The sequence below is a fragment of the Anopheles arabiensis genome, chromosome X, assembly GCF_016920715.1.
Source record: "Anopheles arabiensis isolate DONGOLA chromosome X, AaraD3, whole genome shotgun sequence".
Classification (NCBI taxonomy): Eukaryota; Metazoa; Arthropoda; class Insecta; order Diptera; family Culicidae; genus Anopheles; species Anopheles arabiensis.
The window spans coordinates 10,603,324-10,626,169 of NC_053519.1; the positions used below are offsets into that span (position 1 = coordinate 10,603,324).

General features: G+C 46.3%; 2 protein-coding genes and 1 long non-coding RNA gene across 4 annotated transcripts; 1 reads left to right on the top strand and 2 right to left on the bottom strand.

Moving 5' to 3' along the window:
* Positions 1-9,452: 9,452 nt before the first annotated feature.
* On the bottom strand, positions 9,453-11,294 carry LOC120905932. Of its 2 annotated transcripts, XR_005739962.1 has the most exons (3): positions 11,088-11,294; positions 10,619-11,000; positions 9,453-10,551 (listed from the first exon to the last, which is right to left on the bottom strand). It is a non-coding gene; the product is annotated as an uncharacterized LOC120905932 (long non-coding RNA). The 2 variants fall into 2 exon arrangements; XR_005739961.1 differs by having other exon boundaries at positions 10,619-11,279.
* A 2,306-nt stretch (positions 11,295-13,600) lies between these two features.
* On the top strand, positions 13,601-16,038 carry LOC120905931 (cytochrome P450 4g15-like). Its single transcript, XM_040317280.1, has 3 exons — positions 13,601-14,523; positions 14,652-15,502; positions 15,577-16,038. Exons 1-3 carry the CDS (start codon positions 13,847-13,849, stop codon positions 15,735-15,737), a joined length of 1,689 nt encoding a protein of 562 aa, XP_040173214.1. The 5' UTR covers positions 13,601-13,846; the 3' UTR covers positions 15,738-16,038.
* Positions 16,039-20,075: 4,037 nt separating this feature from the next.
* LOC120906776 (achaete-scute complex protein T4-like) lies at positions 20,076-22,675 on the bottom strand. Its single transcript, XM_040318753.1, has 2 exons — positions 21,090-22,675; positions 20,076-20,969 (listed from the first exon to the last, which is right to left on the bottom strand). The coding sequence occupies exon 1, from the start codon at positions 22,230-22,232 to the stop codon at positions 21,114-21,116; it is 1,119 nt and encodes a 372-aa protein (XP_040174687.1). The 5' UTR covers positions 22,233-22,675; the 3' UTR covers positions 20,076-20,969; positions 21,090-21,113.
* Positions 22,676-22,846: the final 171 nt, after the last annotated feature.

Here is a 22,846-nt window from a genome sequence, read left to right on the forward strand (position 1 = left end):
TTTTTGTCGTACATACGCACCCCTGGGTTACCCTCGGTTTGGTAAAAGGTAAGGGACCCCTCTATGCCTTTCTGTTTTTGGCAGCAGCAGCACCAGGGGAAAAAGACGGAGAAGATGACGAGAAAGGTCCTGACGGCATTGTCCTGTGCGAGGCTAGAACCGCATGAACTCCTGCCGCGTCCACCGTACCACCCGTTCCCGTCTCCTCACGGTTCGCCATTCACACACATAATACTGTCAGGCGCAAGAGGAGCGGGAAGGGGACGGGGTGCTTTTTGTACATTACCCGCTCCCTTACCCGTCTCCCCTGCCGTCCTTCTACCAGGTAACCACTGGGCTCAGAATTATGTATCGAAATGACGCACCGCAAAAAAAAAAAACCCCCGGAGGGAGGCAGGGAAGCGAATCCTAGATGTGGTGCGAGCGGCAGAACCGGCTTCAGGATACGCTTCGGTGCGCAAGGACCCCTCCGGCACGAAACTCAACTCATTTGTACATAGCCTCACCCATACAGCGCGAGCGCAGGGGGTTTTTCTCTATTATGATTATTTCCAATTACATTTATTCGCACACACACACACACACACACACACACCCGGCTGGAAGAGGGTTGGGCTCGATTTTTGGCTTCGCTTCCGCACTGGATCGCGCACCCTGGATCTGGTTGCTGCGAGCGGCGGAGGGTGAGGCGTTTGGAGGCAGCGACATAGCAGAGACCTTAACAGAGGTAGAAGCTAAGTCGCCTCGCGCACGGAGCAATTTCCCGCACAGTGGCGCGGGAAGGCTCTAATGGTGTCGCCGAGTTCCGAGCGACACTTCAACTTCGGCGCGTTCCCAAGGACTCTCAGGGGATTGCACAAGTACCGAACCCAACGGCAGGACTTGGCTACTGGTAGCGAGCTTCGCTCGAAAAACTCTTCAGATTCCGCTACACGCCGCGTCGCTGTTGAACTTGAGGGTGCATCACGCAAAACATTTTAAGCCTGATCGTTGGCGACGGCTTAACGTCACGCAACCCAGAGCGAGAACCGAACCGAAAGGAAATACAAAAAAAAAGTAAAGAAAGAAAAATACCCAACTCCGCTCGAAACGTTGAAGATGTTATTCTCGCTATCAATTCTCGCCGGTCTGTCCCGGGGAAAATCTATCCCACGGCCTCAGGGTCGGGTGGGGAAAACGCTGTGTCTTCTTTCCAAATACACACACACACACACACACACAAAAAACAACATGAAGATGATCGACACTCGTTAGAAAATTGGGTCTCGACAGTTTTGGCGAGGAGAGATTTGAGCAGTTCGCTTCGATTCCTTGCCCTGCTTCCTTTTCCAGGCTTTGTTTTTCCTTCCACTGCGGACCGTATTCCTATTTCTAAGGATTTCGGGATTCTTTCCTTTTTTCCGCGCTTGCTGGTTTTACTGGTAAGTGTTGTCGCATCGTTGCTGCCAACAAGGGCGCTGCAGCCCCGCAGGGCTTTGCCTATCACGGGCAAACGGAACGATGCATCGAGACGATGTTGGAAGACGGACGATAATGAATGTGGCCTGAGCACGGTTCCAACATGGATGAAATAGGAAAAAGGACATTTTTACAGGAAGATGTAAAGGTTACGCTTGATGATTGAGTGTAACGAGGTTTGCATGTCGTGTGGGAGTAAATAAAATGTTTTCAAACGCAACAATTGAGATGCTGAAATTTTAAACGTTTCTTGAGATTTTCTAAAAATTTATTACCTCTAAACGTATTCCAAAGGATAATATAGAGTGCAAGTTTTAACTGTATAGGCCAATTCTTCATAACAATTTCTAGCCATCCAAGTTTCGACATTGCTCGAAAGTAGGCTTATTGTAATATAATTGTCTGAAAACTTGACCTAAGACTTCGTTGATCAAAATACGTAATGCAAAAATTGCAATTCCTCCTTTTGTAATAAAATGTTATATTAAAATAAGCCCGTCTCAATAAATTATGTAACATATAGCGATAACCTCCTCCCATTGCTTGTTTTATTGCATGAAAACAGGATTTAAATGAATGTTGTTCATTTACATTTGTAGAATTGAAACATAATCCATCCATGATCCATTGCAACATCCAAACTCTATCGAAGCGGGAACGATCCAAATGTTTCAAAAAATTCACAAAAATGGTGGTTTCCTTTGATGTTTTTAGAACATTTTGGCATATTATACGCATTATTGAACAGCACACTCTTGAAATAAATTCAGTCGTCGTTTCAAGGCATCTGTAGTTACTGTTCCTCTTCAATCGTGTATGGGCTGAATAATAGTATTTTTACAATTGCTTAAATACAAGAAGTTTATTCGAATCAAATCCTTACCGATACGGATAATTTGATCCTCATAGCTCTAGCAACACTTCTTACACCAACATTGCCTACAACCTCATACAACCATCCTCTTGATACTTGAGAAATATATCTATATTTTCACGTATCTTACCATGTCAAGCATATTATAACAGCATATTTAAACATATAATTTGAATCACATGATTTGCAATTTGGGTTTTTGAAGAGCAAGACTGTGACAGAACTGAAAGGCTGAGATCCAAAGATTAACTATTTGCACATTGAAAAAGGTATTGGAAGCATTTGGAACTTTTTAAAAGATTTAGGAAAATACCCATATGTACGATCCGTTAACTAACTTTAGTTAGTTTGAGACGGACGAAGTAATAGTTTCAGATCAGTTTCGATTTCAGAATGATAATTATATAGTAAAATTTTTTAACTCAAATGTATTTATTTTTAATCATGTGTTTTGCGATTCATAACAATTGTGATTCTTCCCAATGTAAAAAAAAATCGTCACGTTTGACGATATCTGCGCCACCTAATGAACATTACGTAGTTTATGGAAGACGCCCAACTGAAATCATTAAGATTCATTTGTAAAACATCTTTGATTTTATTTTTATACAAAAAACAGATATTTTAACTTAACAAAGCTAAGTAAAAAAGTGAAGATATATTGTTAGTAACAACGGCGAGTAATCAGGTGAAGCCTGCGCGCAAGATTTCTCTTAACTACTCCGATTTTGCTTTAATACAATAAGAATTTGAACGTTTTTCTCTAATTTCATAAACTATACTTTTCTATCATTTACAGATACAGCTAAGACAGTTTGAAAACCAAAGATACATAAAATAACAAAAGTAGAAATTTTTTTTTGCATCCATCAAAACAAAATCATCTCTCGAGATCGGCTAAAAAAGAACTTACGAATGTATGTCGGGATCCGGAACTCCATACATTGCCCAACCGTCTGTGCTGTGTCCTGACGCAGCTTGTCAGCTACAAAGTGTGTGTTTTTGTAATAATTATCATAAAAGGGACAAGATTTACGATCCAGGAACAAAACATCATATCACAACCGCTCGGTCGGAAACGATTTTGATCTTGATTTTCTGTTTACGTTCGTCGTTTGGGTGCTCCATGTGAGATTGTGCTTGAAGCGGAATGAAATATATAGTTTTAGAATCTTCCATACACATACACAATGCAGCTCAAGAAACCAGACCAATAATCCTTTTGGTATGGATTAATCAACTTTCTTTTTTTCTTCCTGTACCCAATTTTGCTAGAACAGGACGACGCCAGGACCGCGCAGGTATCAAGATGATATCCCGTCGAGTAGAAGAAAAGTAGAAAAAAACATCTCAGAGCGAAAGAAGGAGAGAGAACAAAAGAGAGAAGAAAAAACTGTCACACACCGTGATTGTGATCCGTTGCTACACACAAGGCGGTTCTAGAGGTCCTGTCCCCACGCCAGGATCTAGTTTGCAGCGAGCAGCGATTGCGGTAAGGATCGTTATCTTGTTCCACGGGACATTTATGAGATGTGTGTGGGGAACCAACCTGAAATTATAAATGTGTATCAATATAACCACAGCGAGTGGGTGAAGAAGGATGTCCCAGCGAAGATCGACGATAAAGTCGGCCTTGCCGCATCGCCCGAAAGGACACGAGCTGGCAAAAGGACGGCATGCGGGCATTTTGAATTAATTTGTTTCATTTTTTGTTGAGATTCTGTGTTTTTGTTTGGAATTCCGTTGAATTATAATAAAACAGGATATCGGGTGAGCACAACCATTATAATAAAATCATAAACTTAATGGCACCCCTGCACTGAATGTCTGACACGATACGGTTGGCGTACTATCAAAGTACACCTGAAGGATACTGGCATGCATCAAGGATGTAAATGCAGCAACGAGTAGAAAAAGAAAACTCCAACTCCACTCACACGAATGCAACCCTTCTGAATTGTAATTAACGTGCAGTAAATGATGTTTTTTTTTATTTCTTTGCTCTTTCATTCTCGCTCAATACGACATGCATTGGATCACAAAACCATGCATTTGATTAGTTTCGTGTCGAAAACATTGTGATTGATTTCCGTGCAGGCGAACCCCAGAAACTGTTGGTTCGTTGCACTCGCGGCGTCTCTCCGAAAAGTCCTTGTAAAATTTCGATAGCTCCAGCGCAACCGGATGTGCGCCTATCATTTCCTGTGTCCTGTCGAGGCCGTTTCGCCTGCCGAATTCTGCCGGTGGTTACGATCGCCGCACGTTCACCCCGAGGACTATAAATAAAGGGTGTCCGATCGGGCGAAACACGTCCCCTTCGGTTAGGTTGGTTGCGTTTTGCGCGCATTATTATTTCATTTCCGGATTGTCTACCATGCGTAGTGGGGAAAAGGGCCAACGCAAGCAAGAAACAACCGCACATACACGCACACACACATAGACACGGACATCTTCCGTTTTGTACAATTTTTCATCTCCATCGAAACCAGTGCCAGGCAAACAAACTGTGCCAAGGGCGAGGAAGCGTTCCGGGACGAGTGACACGAGCGCACATTGGGTAAATGTCATGAGTGACGGGTAATTATTTTTTTAATATTAAGGGGTTTAAAATACCGCACGAGTGGAAGACATGTTAGTGTGCAACACTGCAAAAGATGTTGTTTTCTTTTTTATTTCTATGAAATCAGGTTTTTTTAAATTTTATTTGTATAGTTTAAATACTGGTGATAAAATAAAATCTTGTATTCTTCTGCGAGCAATTTATTGTGTCTATTTAACCTAACTATATGAAATATAGTAGCAAAGAGTTGACTTATTGCTATTCTAGTTTAATTACAACTAAAACAATTTCAAATAAAAAAAAATCCAATACTCAAAAAATATTTCCTGCATAAAATATATTTGAAACATATTAAAATAAAACTTTGCAAATTTTTCTTTCAAGAATTGCTTACTAATGTTTAAAAGATAGCAAAGAAATGGCTTATTGCTGGTTTAGTTTCAATTTAACTAAAAACATATTATTAAAACAAAAAATAGAGTGTTATTACAAAAATTACCTATAAATCTGAAGTTTATACTTCCAAGGAATCTTTCGTATAACATAACATGTCACTCACGTGTAATAGCTCAAAAAATATCTTGTACCAATGAAATTTCTTGATATAAGTTGAGCATATCTATGTAATTGATTCTTTTTATTTTGTAATATATAAAAGCTTGTTTATGAATAAAAATATGTTCAGCAAGTATTTAGCATTTTATAAAAAAAAATCCTCAATGATGTAGTTTTTGATGGTTTGACGATCAACACATATATTCTGTTTTTCATAATTTTCCCATAGTGCCATAGTGCTTACGCTCTAATAGCCAAATCATTTGCTTGGTAAGCCAAACTCCAACGCATCAATGACGCTCCAATATGTACTCTCCCGTCTGCTTACCGCACACCTGAACCCAGCCCAAGATGGTACTGGTTGCGGTTTTTCCTTCACTTCCCCCAAAACCACGGCGCAAAAAAACTCAATGTCTTTCCAGCCCACCGTTCGGCAGCGGGGTTCATTGCTTGCTTCTTCTTAAATATCATTATTTCATTAAACACCGTGCCCTTGAACTGGTCCGATTAATGCCGCTACGAAACGGCGGGAAGCGAAATGGTGAACGGAGGCGGTCAGGAATAGCAGGGAACTCGAAAACGGGAACACAGGAAACGCTCACAAAACCGCACTTCCTTCGGCAAACCGGCAAGCAATCCTGATCCTGACCAAGAAAAAAAAACATCGGCGCACCAGTGCACGTCTAGAGTTTCAACGCAAACGCACTTGATATCCGTTTCCGCCGGTGCAGTACGACGGAAGGAATATGGTTAGGATTGAAGTGCGTGTGTTGGTGTTGTTGTTGATTCCTTGCTAAAATTTGGTCCGAGATGTTTGTTGAAAAAGATGCCCAAAACACAGTCGCCAACACGCCCGTCGAAGCTCTGTCTCGAGCTCAAGTACGTGTCCCACGCGTCGGTCCTTTGGGAATCCAAGCGTCTATTTCCAGCGAAAGCGATAGATAAGTGATGGAGTAGAAGGCGGACAATGCCGCTCGGTGTTTTGGTGTTAATGATTTGTGCTCGTCCACCCCGAGTTCGCGGAAGTAGAGGAGTGTAGGATTTCTCGATCTTGCGCCTGGCGCTGTAATGGGACACTCTGGCCCACGCACACACGAGCACGAACTGGTCACTCGATCGCTAATGAGTATGGCTTCACCGTTCAAGACCTGCCGACGCAGGAACACGCTACAACACTGACCTGCGCAACAACTGTCCAACGGCAGATGTGTGGCGCTCTTGGAAAACACTTCTGTTTTACAGCAGCGCAAACGCATTATGTCGCAGCTGGATGTCGCGTTGAATATTAGTTGGTTAAAACAAACAGCAAGAATGTGAGTATGTGGCGACAAACATGTTGCTTTGGGATGTCAAAATAATGTGCGTTGGACTTGCAGGAAAATTGCGGGTTGGTAAAATGCTTCCTGTGTTGAGTATCTCTAAATATTCACTTTGAGACAAAGGCTGTCAAAAGAGCTCCAGTAGCTGGAGATGTTACGGATATGAATCAGCATTATTTCTGAGCATGTTTATGAACCGTTCCACCAACTATGGACATTGAAGCTACCGTAGTTTTGAAGATTTACTGACAATACAGTGGATTCAAAACGTTGAAGTTCTCACTGATGGGGCTAACATGTGTTTTTTTTTTTGTAAATCCTGTGAGTTCCTTTCAAAGAATGTTTGGACCACATATTACAACACCTCATCGTGTCCCTAGAGACCACATCCCAAATGGCTAACCGGCCCGACGACTCGATGACAATTATTTCCGTTCCTCCCGGAATAGCAATAGTGCGACACTTAACTCACCAACGATACCAATAACGCGCAACGTTTCGCGCGCCCTTCCTGGATTGTTTTTACATCCTGCCCATTTGGACATCAACTGACACGAGAACATGCGAGAGCGCACCAGAAAATATTAAAACTAAAGATGCATTTCGGTCCGTTTCGTGACATGGTTCGTGCGTTTTTAAGGGCACAAAACACATGTTGCTGCTGCTGCTAGTGACTCATTTTTCCAATATTTCCCAGCAGCGAGGAGTTTCCGGGAAGCTGCATGGCAATGGCAAGCATCTGTAGTGATGCACTTTTGCCCGTGCCGGTCCACTCTCACATTTCTACCATACGAATGTACCATTTGCAGTACGGTTCACATGTGTGTGCAATATACGGTATGTGCAGCCGATCTCGACTCACTGGACGAGCATTGGAAGAGATCAAGGTTGGAACAAACGGGGGAATGGGAACGCGCTAGTTTCTTATAAGATGTGTTTATGGTTTGTGTTTGCTTAATTAACTATCGCCTGACAAACTGCCAATAAAGTCCGCTTCCGCCACACTGTGCCATCGTATCACGCACATGGTACGCGGGTGTTCCACACAAATACGTCTATTTTTGGTGGCGACGGTGACAGCCATGCCGAGCGATTACGTTTCCAATAAGAAGTTCTGCCTTTTTGTTTGCTGATTCTGTTCTGTTTCTCCCTTTTCATTTTCCTTTCTTTTTCTTTGTTACATTCTTCACAGCTCGGTTAGCGCAGAAAGGGGGAAAGTCATAAAAGTGAATCATAAACAGAATCGCGCGAAACGTTTCCGTCCTGAGCGAGCCGTGAAGACTCCACATGGCGAGAGTGGAAGTGTTTTGTTTATCCCAAAACCATTGAGCGCATAATTGTCGACGAAGTTCGAAACTGGGTGTCATGTTTACCATAAACTGTATTATTTTTAGGACATCTCGAGCACTACTTGGGAAGATGTTGGAATTCTCTTGCTGCTGTTGAGCACCGCCGAACGAATGAATTTTTGTATTACCGACATTTATGCATGCAAGAGCAAACCATGATAGTTTAAAAACATAATTTCCAATACAGCAAACAATTGTAAAAATTGAATTCAGTATCTCTAACATGCGTGCCCGGTTCCTCAAACAAAAGGATCTCTCTGTTTCGCCCGAAACTGAATGATGAATTGGTTTTGAAATCGTTAATTAAACCCGAGATAGTTTGTGAAAATAAAGCCCATTACAGTAAACGTCTACAATAAATTCCACTCAAATCAAACTTTATCGAAATGGGAAAAAGGAAATCCGAAAAAAGAGTAAAGAAAGAAGGAGAGAGATAAATGCTCGTCCTTTTTGTACCAAAATCTGTATCCGTACCGCCGGATCAATCATCGATCGATGGATTTTGAACAACCCAAAAGAAGCGCGGCGGAAACAGAATCAACAACAAAAAATATCCCTAAGCCCTTTGACAGCCATTCTTTCCCGATCACGCCCGGACTGGTGGGTTGGGGGGAGAGATAGAAACGTGCGTTCGCTTTCGTTATCGCTTCCGGTGGAAAAACCATCGATGGACGGTGGCGGAGAGGGATTTTCATCCAGGATGCAATCCTATTTATTTTTTTACAATTTTCACGCCTAATTTCCGTCCACTGCGGGATGAAGCGTTTAAAAAGACGAAATAAAACAAGAAAAAAAAAACACACACACATTTGCTATGGTGTAAAGGTTTTGTGTGTGGGTATGTGTGTGTTGAATTTAATTCCCGCATAGAAACACCTGGATTTGCGTGTATCGCACAAACGCATTGAAGTGTGCTGAACGCTGTAAGGGGAAAGGTTCCAATCACAGCCTGTCATTGTCCGGCAAATGAAAATTAAACTAAAGCGTCATTACCGATGAGTGCGTATGCAATGCCACACCGTCGCAATGGCGTGTCCTTCTGTCCACGGGCCATCACACCTGTCTGCCCGGTTACCATTAACCCTTGATTTTGTTTCGCTGTTTAACTTTCTCCCTCTCTTTCTCGCTCTATTCAATTCTTTTAGTGTCGGTTGGCTCATCCGCATGGAACGGGAGCATGTCCAGCAGTGGAATAATCCCTGCTTAGTTTTGAAAATCCTACTCCGCGCGCTTCTGCTTACGTGCGGTGACTGTTGTCGTGTCCCCCGTGTTGGTGTACTGTGTGTTGTTCAAAACAGTCAATTAGCAATGACGGAAAGGTAAAAAAACGGCGGAAGTTATTGTTACTTATTGTTTATGTATTTATTATTTAAAAATATTGCTACTTGCAACACAAATAAAAGGGACGTAAGATTGAACTCAACATTGAACTTTAAGTTTCAAAGATATTTTGTTTTTTTCGAGTTGATCTGCTTCCTACAACTGATATGTTGTTTATAACATTAGTATAATTGTACACTGTAACTCAATCTAACTAAACAATTTTACAATAACCATGGCATGGAAAAGAAATCTTCAGTTCCAACCTGAAAAAATGTTGCACTCTGATAAGCTGCCAAATGTCTGTCATTCCGTCACAACCGTTCTAAATATTGTAGAAAACCCCTGCACATTTCCAAAAACGAAACCTTTCAGCTTGTTGCCTGTGCTGACAAGATTACGCCTAATGACCTAATAGCTCAACGAAGTACGATTGTTGTTCTTTAGATTTACTGGAAAATCTTTCACAATTGGCAAACGGTTCACAAAATCCCAGCATTGTGACGCAAAATCACGGTCAGTGTTGTTCTAATCTTCCCCTTTCGCGGTGAGCCAGCTGTAGCGGAGAGAATTGTTTCACGAGCATACCGAACAGCCGAGAGAATTGAGTTTGGAGGTTTAGAGCTTCTGTCCGGGATAATCCGCTTACGTTACGCGCAATGATGGGACGAGTTCGAGCCGGTTGATCGGGTTTTTGGATTCACCGGACATTGGGCATGTCGTGTACGGCACGGGGGCGATCGTTCCCTCTTGAACACAACCGTGGCATTCTGGCCTGTGGTGAGCTTTTTAACCGCAAGGCGCGCGCGCTTACCCGTTTATTATGTAATTTCACGGATGATCTATCCCGGCCGTGCCCGAACGGACATACTCGACTCGTTTAATACGGGCGTGCGCGCGTGTGCCTTAATGGTTGACGGTACGCTCCCACTTAAAACGTGTTCGCACAAACGAAGCCAAGCAAATCAAATCCAGAGTGCGACGTGCGACATCCCGTATTCAGGTGCTTCCTGAGCAGCGGCTAGACGCAGCTTGCAAAGCAACGCAAAGAAACGTTCCTCTTCATCGAGCACGAGTCACGTGCCGGGCAGGTTCTTCTGCGCGGTTGGGAATGGGCTGAGAAGAAATGGGGAAATACTTTAATTCAAATGATCAAAAAGAAGAAGAAGAAAATCAGAGGTACCGGCATAATTACTCGATATTCTGACGGCGCAAAGAAACCGGCGTTGACAAACGATTGTTCCGATCTATTCGCTCCTAACCTAGCCGGACCGGGTGCGGCTCTAGCGTTGCCGTGAAATGCTCCTCTTTTCTGGTGGGATTATGGCGCGTACCCCAGGACATGCGGGTTTTAATGCAATTTTAATGCGAATCATAGCTCCGGGAGCGAAATGCTGCCTCACGTTTCCACGTGTTGGCCGGGGTATGCCTATGCGCATAAATTTGGCACAAAACACCTTCACCTTGCACCCGCGCGGGTTGTACCGATCGGAAGACAGGTAGGTATGAATAAATTGTACCCATTTCAGAGCGGAGCGTGCGCAATAGCAGCGTCGAAATGCTCACTGCTCCCAAAGTGAGCCCACCAAAGAATAAAAGTATAATAAGCACGAGCAAATATGGTCGATGTTGGAGAAGAAACGGACATTTACAATTTAGAATTACCGTGTTCAAGATAACTGTTCACATCGACCATTCGTATCACGGAGTCACGTGCGAGATGCACCACTTCTACTAAAGCTTTGAAGCTTCAACTGCAACTGTACCACCTTAAACTTCAGCTGCACCACACCGGTATGGTTTCATAAATCGCCCTTTTACCTGGGCCTGGTAAAGCACACTCCGTATTGCCAATTGACAATTAATTTATGACACACGCGGTTTCATCGCCCGAGTGCGCCAGTTGATAAGGCGCCGGAGGGGTTGGTTTCGGACGTACGGGTCAATCGGTCGATGCACGGCACTTTTTGTGTGCGGACATCAACCAACGAGCAAAGCGATTAAAAACAGCAGAGCGTACACTCACATGGCAGAGCAGAAATGGATTCGAATTGCAAGCGCAACGAAGAAGGTCAGGAGCGTATGCAAATTGGTGGTCGTTAGTTTGTTGTTTTGCAAGCCAGAATCAGCTGAGCAGGGTGGGTGAGTGTGTGTGTGTCTGTCCCAAACACCGTCATCGAAACAAATCAGATTGTCGTTTGGATGAGCACAGTTCAGGCGAGAAGCTGTCGGTAGCCGACACGGTGTTGAAGGGAGATTTGAATATCCGAAGGTACTCTGAAGGTTTGACTGATAGTGAGGGATTCTGTATGGAGACTGACGAGATTTGACTTAGCAATAGAAATCTTCTCCGAAGTCGTAGAGAGGTAACGTTAATTTTTGAGAGCTTCATCTGTACTGTTGTAGGTGAAGAGATGTTCATGTCTGAAACTTATTCCAGCACTCTGTAATCACGCTACTCCCAACAGGAACGCTGTCATTTTAAAATGGCGCCAAGATTTTTGGAGCCTTTCTCCTTAGTTTTTTGGAGAAAATATATTGTATACAGTTATTATTCTTCTTCTTTGGCACTGCAAGCATTGTCGGTCAAGGCCTGCCTGTACCACTAATGAGCTTGGATTTCAGTGACTTATTGATTAATCCATAGCAGGATATTCAGTCATACTACAATCCACTGTGTATTCGGGGCTTGAACCCATGACGGGCATGTTGTTAAGTCGTACGAGTTTGCTTTAAAACAAATAGAATCCTTCAATGTCGTAATGTGATAAAATATTGGAGAATACAGAACATTGATTTGATTTAGAATGTATTGGAGTTGAACTCCATGGGAAATTGAAGGATTATCTGATGCATTGTGATCATATTCATCATCGTTTTCCTTGCAAATAATGAAGGTTTAGACTTTGATTTAGGTTTAGGTGGAATGCGTTCTGATCATATTTTCGCTTTGTAATGCAATAAAGGGAAGACAAAATTTGTAGGTATATTAAATACATCATGGATTATTTTTTTGTACCTCAGATATTTGTGCTCACTTTAGAAGGAGATTTATAAATTTATTCTTAGCTCTGGTATGAAACTGATTGAATAATAATGTGTATAGAAAACAATGAGTATAGTAATATATACTTCATTTCAAATTTCTTTACAGATACTCTAGATACTAGATACCAGACCAGTTACTTAGACGTTTGTTTTTGAAGCTTTGAGACCTTTCTGAGCACTCAGAGATCGTTGAGATGTTGCTGACGTTTTATTTGATTTTTTTTTTTCAAAATTTCTTCAATTGATTAGCCTGCAAAAGAAGGTAATATTCTCACGACGCCCTACCTTCCAAGCACGTTCTGGTCACCTCGATACCGTAGCATTTGTCCATTCCTTTACGCTACATATCCAATAAATCGTTCGCGTGCAGGAAGCGCACCAAATCGGCCTGCGCCTGCTGCACAAATGATGGGAAGTTTTCAGACAGGCAAAAGCCAAACCACGGTTGATAGGCCGTCCAGTGCACCGGTGGTTGATTGCAAAGAGTGTTTGATTGATACACGCCCGAACTGAATGTATGCGAACACTCTCGCCACTCCATAACGTACACTACTGCGAATTCGCGCGAGCACCACACGGGCGGCTGCACTGGCTGGGCAGTTGCAGCCGTTTGCAGCGGTGTTCACCGGTGCGCCAGAATCGTGGTGTCGTTCCCCGGGTCGGGCAAAATTTTAGGGCGAAACGAAATGCACACAAAAAAGGAATGATGTTTAGGATCGATCAGGTGAGCCGATTGAGGCGCGAGGGCCGCGAGGGTGCGAAAGGCAAGTCAAGTCAGCCGGCCGGCACGGTCAACCTGATGAATAACCATTGCCATTTACAATTTGATGAAAAGTTTATTGCTACAACGTACCCTTTCGCCCCTTGTCGCCCGCAACCTACCCGCAATCGTCCCCATATCATCGACTCAGTCGATCGGTGCGCTCACTGTGAGTGATTTGTATATTTTTTTGTGTCGTTTTGCACCGTTTTGTTTTCCCTTTGTATGCACCACTATTTGATGGGTGAGGAGGAGGACGAGGAATACGATGGGGAGGAGGAGGATAGACTGCACCGGAGCAGTGTGGCCAGGTACGTTCGCAACCCGAGTCCGATTATAAATACTTCGCCACAGGGCGATTGATATCACAGAGCAGCGGCTTGGTTCAGCGGTGGTGCATTACAGTGGTGTTCTCGTCACACACGCAACAGTAACCGAGGACCCAACATCTAGTGACCAGTTCGAGAGGTGGTGTGCCACAGCATCCAGTACAACATCCAGCACCGGTCTTCATCGCGTCATCGCGTGCAAACGTGTGTGAAACGTGTGTAAGAAGATCGTAGTGCGTACACAAGTGCACGTTGTGGCCTAGTGAGCAAAATCATGGGCATTGAAACGATCCCGGAGCGAATGGCGATGGACGAGACGGTCCCGGGCAGCTGGGTCCTGTCGGTCACGGTGGCGACCGTGCTGCTGCTGGTGGCCGGCACACTCTTCCACCTCTGGATGCAGACGCGCCGGTACGTGCAGCTCGGCAACCTGATACCGGGCCCGGTCGCCTACCCGCTGATCGGGAACGCGAACATGCTGCTCGGCAAGACGCACAATCAAATCATGGAGAAGGCGATGGAGCTGAGCTACATTTACGGCACGGTAGCGCGCGGCTGGCTCGGCTACCATTTGGTCGTCTTCCTGACCGAACCAGCCGACGTCGAGATCATCCTGAACAGCTACGTGCATCTGGAGAAGTCGAGCGAGTACCGCTTCTTCAAGCCCTGGCTCGGTGACGGACTGCTGATCAGCTCGGGCGACAAGTGGAAGTCGCACAGGAAGCTGATCGCGCCCGCCTTCCACCAGAACGTGCTGAAAACGTTCATCGACGTGTTCAACGACAACAGTCTCGCGGTGGTGAAGCGCATGTCCAAGGAGGTCGGCCACGTGTTCGACTGTCACGACTACATGAGCGAGGTGACGGTGGACATTCTGCTCGAGACGGCGATGGGATCGACGCGTACGGGCGAAAACAAGGAAGGGTTCGAGTACGCGATGGCTGTCATGAAGTGAGTGGGGGAGCGCAGTGCTCCCAAATGCATGCAATCGGTGCAACAAAACCGTCTTTTTTCACCCGATTGCACACTGGGCAGTGTTTTGGGGGCTTTAAAATGTACCAATTTAAACTTTCTTGCAGAATGTGTGACATCCTGCACAAGCGCCAACTGAAGATCCACCTGCGCCTGGACCCACTGTTCAACTTGACCGGCGTCAAGAAGGAACAGGAGCGCCTGCTGCAGATCATCCACGGGCTAACGCGTAAGGTGGTGCGCGAGAAGAAGCAACTGTACGAGCGCCAGATGGCCGAGGGCAAGATGCCGTCCCCGTCGCTGACGGAGATCATCGGCAAGGAGGAGAAGCCGGGCGAGGGCCAGCTCGGCGGTTCGCCGGCCTTCATCTCGCAGGGCTCGATGCTGCGGGATGATCTGGACGACAACGACGAGAACGACATCGGGGAGAAGCGCCGGCTCGCCTTCCTCGACCTGATGATCGAGACGGCCAACAACGGGGCGAACATTAGCGACGAGGAGATCAAGGAGGAGGTGGACACGATCATGTTCGAGGGCCACGATACGACGGCGGCCGGTTCGAGCTTCGTGCTGTGCCTGCTCGGCATCCATCAGCACGTGCAGGAGCAGGTGTACGCGGAGCTGCGCCAGATCTTTGGCGATTCGAAGCGGAAGGCCACCTTCGGCGACACGCTCGAGATGAAGTACCTGGAGCGGGTAATCTTCGAGACGCTGCGCATGTTCCCGCCGGTGCCGATGATTGCGCGCAAGATCAACGAAGACGTGCAGCTCGCGTCGAAGAACTACACGATCCCGGCTGGCACGACCGTCGTGATCGGCACGTACAAGATCCACCGGCGCGAGGACCTGTACCCCCATCCGGAAACGTTCAACCCGGACAACTTCCTGCCGGAGCGTACCCAGAACCGCCACTACTACAGCTACATCCCGTTCAGTGCTGGCCCCCGAAGCTGTGTGGGTAAGTGTAGCGAATGGGTTAGTGGGTGGGCGTTACACATCAGACAAATTTAACTTCTCGTTCTGTCCCCGCAGGTCGAAAGTATGCGATGCTCAAGCTGAAGGTGCTGCTGTCTACGGTACTGCGACACTATCGCGTTGTCTCCAACCTGACCGAAAAGGACTTTAAGCTGCAGGCCGACATCATCCTGAAGCGCACGGACGGGTTCCAGATTCAGCTGGAGCCGAGGGCATGATAAGACCGAGAACGCATCCGGGGACACACCAGACGAGGATACATTTCTGGGAATCTGTTGTGTGGGACACTTTTAGAAAAAAAAAAACGACAGCGAAATAGCTTCAAAGCAGGCATGAACGGGAAGGCAGCAAAACATTAGACGTCGGCTGTTTATGCATTTGGGCCGGCAGAGGTATGGGCGAAGAAAGAGAGAAAAAAACATTTGCTAACCATAATCTCACTGCTTTATTTTTTGTTTTGTTTTAGAGCGCACTATGCTCTCAACGTTATAGAAAAATAAAAACAAAGTAGAAACTTAATCGATAACCTTTACCGAAAGTAAAGACGTCCGGCGGTTCGTGTGGTGTGGTGTTTCGCTGGAAAGTCCGCCGAAAGTCCGCAGCTACCTGTTGGTCGGTCCGCGAAAGGGTTTGCAGGTCAGTCGGGTGCCTTATCTTCGCTACAAAACCTCTTAGCGAAAGGGATCGATTATCTTTGCTTTTGTTTTGTGTGGGTACGCTGTACGACTTCATCGCAAGGCAGCGAGGAACAGCTTTATTGAGTTCGGCGAGGATCTGGGAACGTTGATATGATGTCGCCGGGTATCTTGGGGGTTTTGGCCTATCGAGCGTCACCATCTAGACAGTGTATACGTAGATTCCCGAACAAAATAGAAAGAACTGTTTGTTTTCCTATCTACCAGCGACATGTGTCAAAATCCATCAATTGAACCTCACTGAAAGCATTGTCCTGAATGGGAAGGTTTCTCCCGATAAGGTATATTATTTTTACCAATACAAGAGCGCCGAAGCTATTGGAGTGGCGTTGTTCCGGACAATCCTTTTAAGATTGTAGATCGTAAAGTGAACCTTTAATGGGGTACTAGTGCAGTTTACGACCACGAGAACCTTTACAACTGGCGACTGAACGACGGCAAAGAACACGACACAAACACACTTGGCCCGGTCGCTTGAACCCAGCAACGGTTAATGAATGCGACTCGCCGTGCACGATTACCCAGTCAGCCAGGTAGGCAAATAATATGCACGGGAAAGCGAAAGTGTTTTCGAGACCGTTGTGTGCTTTCGATCGGCAAGCAAACGCCTACGCTTCTTGACTTTTCTCACCTTTGCTTCACACTGTGCTTCACACCTTTGCGATCGTGCATGTGTGCTCGTCCTCCCTAGCTTATCAGTCGTCCGCCTGTCCGTGTCGTCCTGATAAGTTGATGTACGCTGGCGACCAACGTTCTTCAGAGGGTTATTAATTCCCTGCTTTCGGAGAATGTCCGGAGAAAGGTGTTAGAAGTTCATGCAGCAGTAACGGATAGAACCACACAGGCTCATTATCAGGATGCACAGGTACGTTCTAAGCACGTCCCAAACGTCTGGATTGCGCAACAGCGACATCTTCGACATCCAGCAATATCCGAGTGTATCGTTTCGGTCTTCAAGATAATTGAACAGCTGGATCAATCTACACGCGACGGGGGCGCCCAATGCCATGCTGGGCTGTTATCGGCCGATTCCTACACACCCACAACCCAGTGCAAACATTAAACCGTATCGTTGACCACACTTTCTACACGAACTGATATGGGTTCGATACAAACACGCGCCACACGCGGTGGGTGCTTGTGCAAACACGCCATGCACCCTACGGCGCACTCTACCCAGCAAGACCACACAGCTGAACGGGTTCCACGAACGGTCACGTGGCCGGATATCTGCACTTCCTGGGGCTGTGCCCCGGTGCCATTAATTATGGTAACATCTTTTATCAAGACATACCAGCCCATGTGTCTTAGTGCCAGATTGTTGTTTCCAGGACCCGAGGGCCGAGAAGCTGAAGGTGGTATTGCAAATCCCGTGTGTCGATGTCAGATCAGGTCTCAATTATTCTAGCCATCTTCGTCTGCAAGGAACACAATTCAATTCCAATCACAAAGCAGACAGCTTTGTGTTTTTGTTTTGACTGTTTTCATGACACAAACCAAAAACATCCCTTTTTTCTGGTTCCATTGTCAGAGTTCCTTGTGTTCCTTGGCTAGAAGGTGACAATTATCCTGTAGAATGATGCTACAAATAATAGACACCTCGTGCTTGAAGGATCATCATCTACATGTGTCTCGATTTAAAGATAAAAATAAACAAACACACGACAGCACAGCAGGCCTCGGCAATAGCAAACCAATTTCGGACTGGTGCGATGCAAAAGAACGGAGAAAAACGGAGGAGCCGTACCGAGATTGCGATCACCCATGCGTTTGTCCCGTATCTTGCAGCGTTTGCACTGTGTGGTCTGAAAGAAAAAAAGAAGAGCAACACGATATAATTACTCTGCGTGGTAAGCCACACACGGTCGCCGCAGGACATCTCGAGACATCTCGGGGACCGTTGCTATCGATCAACCCAGGCGCGGATGATGGGACTACGTGTGGTCGCATCGATTTTGCCAGCTTTCTCTCCCTCTATCTCGATCTTCCCGGCGGGGGTGTGTGTGTGTCGTTGAACGGTGCTGAAGGTTGTACATATTGTACATTAATTTATTGTACGGTTGCGATAGGGCGTGAGGTGCGATCACCCTAGCATTAATGCAATGCTGTCATTGCTGGTTCAGCCGGTGACGATATTTGACATACTGATTTCATCAGAATCTTAGCGCAGGTAAGGACAAACTCGACCACAGATGACGGTTTTATTCCGTTCTTTTCTTTTTGAAACTCCCTAAATTCTCAAGCTCAATTCATGCGGCACTTGCGCTCCTTGGCACGGCAAACCGCGCGGTGCTGTGCTGCCGGACGTGAAATGGTCAAACAGACGTCGGTACAGAGAAATATTCTGTCTCTTAAACATTTGCAACTAACCAATGACTAATCCTAGCCGCGCTTGAGCGGGATGGCGCACGACACCGCAGCATATCTTGTTTACATTCCACGACACATTATGTCAACATGCGGGCATGGAAAAGAAGAGAAAGAGAAGAGAGCGTGGAAGAGGGTGGTGGGGATTGATTTGTCGTGCGACGAAAGCGTGGATTCGAAACTGCACGCGCTTCGCGCAGGCCGTCAATATTTACACACGAGACAAGTTATAGGCAAGATTGGTAGGAGCTATCGAATCGTTTTATAGCAATCGAGACTTTGTTAACTATAGGAATGTTTCTTTTTGTACATAATTACGCACTAAGGGATATACAAATGCTATGAAGGGAACAGAAATGTAAATGATTCAATGTTTCAATGTACAGAGGAGTAAAGAAACGGAAATGTCAAAATCCGACCCCTATGTTCGCTTATCAGGCATCTCTTCCGCATGACCCGTACAAGCTCGTAGCTGCCAGCCAATCAATTGGAGCCATTATTTCCTCGACGTCATCAATTATTTAGGCGCACTACAATATTAGGCTCATGCTAATTATTGATGGATGGTTGTAGCTGCTCCAATATTTTACCTCCCATCCATTACCGATGGTCGGCATAGCTTCCCGACACGGTCTACCAAAATTTCCGGAGTAGACAGCACACATCCCCTCACACGGCATAGGTTGAGTTCAAGGGTTCCCGGGTACTTGCAACGATAAATACACCGTATTTGTACAGTCTAAGTTACGTGCTCTTTCATATCTGCGCCTTATCTGCGCTACAAATTAGCATCGTGAAGAAGAATCATAATCGATGGCTAGCAAAACTGGACCACCGGAAGAGACGGCGCACCAACTAACTCCGCACACGCTCCTAAGAGCTCTAGATAAGATACCGAGCAAGAAGGCTTGTAGCTCAGGGTTCTATAAAAAATCGCTTCCGACTAGAGAACAGACAAGTCGATTGTGTCGAGGTAGGGACGCAGAAAAAATATTATTGATCTATTGGAACAGTGAAGTTACCGTGCAGTGCAAAAGGAGCGGATGGGGCGATATTACTCGTGTAAGTTGATTTCTTGGAAAGTCAAATGTCCATGATTCCATGTTGCGTGCGCTGAAGACATTGACTAAATCACATCATGGTTTGATTTTATTCACTGAGCCTAGATTTCATTGATTTCTATTTGACATTCAATATACAAGGATATCGGATGAGACCACTACTAGAAAAATAACCTAAACGTAGGATCTTGCAGGAATAGTTTCACACAATCATTGATATAACCTTTTTTCCCTTCAAAAATCCCTTAACTTGCATCTTCCAAAGGAAATATGTATTCCATGCAAAAAAACCTCATAAGAAACTTCAAGGCTTACCTGGTTGGACAGGTACTGCTTTCCAAACAATGTGCGCAGCAGGTATTTCTTATTGTTATTCGCTTTTTCTTGTAAAAACTATAAAATTCAACCAAATAAAACGTACACCATTTAGGGATTTTTTTTTCAAATACCATACACTCTAGCACCTCTGCTGTTCGAGCGAGTGTGTGTTTGGCTGTGTGTGTGGGGTTTTCTTTTATTAAATTTCTACGTGCAACGCAACGTAAATTGCTTTGTACAATCGCTTCACTGTATAGCGCGCTAAATAATATTTGAACTGCAATATATATATATAATATAAAGATGGCCGACAACAGTACTTAACAACTTATACACTATACTAACGCGAAAAACTAACCCGAGGCGAAATTGTTTCACTGGTTTGCTGTTGTTTTTTCGAATCGCATTGCTACACTGATGACTATGACTTGTTCTCTCTTTCTCTCTCTCTCTCTCTCTCTCTCTCTCTCTTTCCTGTACAATCCCTAGCTGCTAACTTTAATCAGTGTCTCATTCTCTCGTGTTCCCTGTTTGTTGGGCAATGTGTAACTATAAATAGTACAATAAACTTAAGCAAGCAAGAGCGATGGTTCAATAGAAACGCTCGCAATACATGTACATTACAAAAAAAAGATTAATAAATGATAGCTCCGTAACGTGTGTATAAACATCAGTAGTATAACTATAATAAAACATCATTTTGCCGTTGCATACAGCTACAAGGACCGAGGCTACAAGTGTAAAAAAGGCACTTTGCGTGATTTCAACTGGGTAGGTTGCGGGGACGCACCGATGAACACGCTTGCTCAGGCGTTGGTACGTTCATCCTCTGTGCTCCGGATAAGCGAACACTGAGAGGAGATTGCACCTTCACAACACTCTTGGTTACGAGTGGACCTCGTCACTGGCAAGCATTTGCTGGTGTGGGTGTTTTATTGGCAGGAGCACGCACTCGCACACACGCGCGTTGACTAGACCGTTCCCTCGGGGCATCTATCGATTGCCGTTTCTATAATTGCGTGAGAGGAGAGAAAAGAATGGGAGGATGGTATTTAGTACATGTATGACATTTGTTTTGTTTTGCAGCGGAGTAGCTCCCAGGGTTTGCGGGGCGAGTGTGAACACCTACCGATTAGGATGCTGTGGGGGCGTGTTACTGCTGCTGCCACCAGGAGATGTAGTCGAGCAGTTCCTCGTCGTCGGGATTCTGAGGGCTCAGCTCCTCGTCGTACTGCGTGTTGTCGTGCAGCTCGGTCTTGAACTGTACCGGTGTGTGGTGAGGATGACTGTGGTACTGCTGCTGGTGCTGCTGTTGGGGCTGATGCTGATGGTGCTGCTGCTGCTGCTGCTGCTGCTGCTGCTGGGCAAGGATGTAGTTATTGTTGTCGGTCGCCGAACCTAGCACCGTCGAGTGGCCGCCAGCATGCAGATGCACAGACGAAGACGTAACACCACCAATGCCGTGGTCCGAACCGAACGACGGTGTCGGCGAGCTGGACGGATCGACGTAGATGTCGTACGGTTCGTGCTTGAAGCCGCCGGCGATCGGTGCGTAACAGCCGCCGCCGCCGCCGCCAGTGCCACCGTGCGACGAGTGGTCGGACAGATGGGACGGTGCCGGCGAGGACGCGTTCGACGGTTCCGACATCGTGCCGTAGTAGGTGGAGCTGCCCGAGGAGGCCGAGCAGAGCGAGCTGTTCGACAGTTGATTGGTGCTGGAGGCGCTGGTGAGTTGCTGCTGCTGCTTGTTGGACGGCAGCTCGCCACCGTTCTCGTCCAGCATGCGCTGCAGGCTGCGGATGTACTCGACCGCCAGCCGCAGTGTGTCGACCTTGCTGAGCTTCTTGTTGGCGCCGCGCGCCCCATTCGTCAGCGCGGTCACCACGGTTGATGGGATGTGCTGGCGCAGGTTCGCGAACCCATTGTTCACCTGCTTGACGCGGTTCCGCTCGCGTGCATTGCGCCGCTGTACCGAGGCTGATTGTTGCGGGGTCGCGTACGGCAGCCCGCAGTAGGCGTACTTCTTGCTGCCGCTGCCGCTGCTGCTGCTCACTATCGGGCCGGCACCGGGCAGCTTCGCGTTGGCCCGGTGGCCGCCCAGCACGGTTGGGGCCGGCGCCAGTGGCCGCTGCTTGCCGAGCAGGGAAGCGGCCGAGCTGCTGGTCAACTGTCCAGAACCGATCGGTTTCTGCTGCAGCGCCAGCCCACAGTTGCCCGGCATAATGTTGTGCAGATTTTGGCTGAGTGCCATACTGCGCACCGCTGCTGCCATGGTTTTGTCGTGGTTTGTCGCTTTTGGATTGGAAGTGTCCCTGCAGAGGGATCAGCTCAGATCACTTTGGATCGCCGAAAACACCACCCGCCACTGGTTCCCAGTTGCACGCCGGTGCCAAGGATGGGGATTGAATTGATTGGAGAATTTTGAACGAAAGCGACCGCTACTCCGGAAGGATTGTTTCGGGATTGCTGCACGAACCTCAAATTTCGGTTCCACTTTGCAATAAATGCTGCTCACCACCGAGATCACACTGTGTTTTTTTTTCGTCTCTGCACGTTAAATTCCTGCACTACACCGATCACACGCACTTGTTCCGCCGGTCAGGTCTTGCCGAAGACTGACTGTCCTGTTTGCAAGTAGACACCACACTGAGCGCACCGCACTTGATCTTCAGCTCCGCTTATACTGGTCCGAGCAGTGAGTAGTGCGCACGCATCGGAAGTTGCTCCCGAAATGATACCTTCTGGGCTTAGGGCAATGCGTTTTGTACAGTTTTTCGGGCCACCACGCCACCTTCGCCGCACTTTGCTCCGGGTCGCACAGGCACTTGCGTACGGAGCGAGCGAGTGTGTGCACGCGGCCGCACGTCCGCTCTCTTCGGCGCCGCT

Coding starts and splice junctions, on each gene's coding strand:
- LOC120906776 (XM_040318753.1), bottom strand. CDS start 22,232: ATGGCAGCAGCGGTGCGCAGTATGGCACTCAGCCAAAATCTGCACAAC.
- LOC120905931 (XM_040317280.1), top strand. CDS start 13,847: ATGGGCATTGAAACGATCCCGGAGCGAATGGCGATGGACGAGACGGTC. Junction 14,524..14,651: donor TACGCGATGGCTGTCATGAA/GTGAGTGGGGGA, acceptor ACTTTCTTGCAG/AATGTGTGACATCCTGCACA. Junction 15,503..15,576: donor TGGCCCCCGAAGCTGTGTGG/GTAAGTGTAGCG, acceptor CTGTCCCCGCAG/GTCGAAAGTATGCGATGCTC.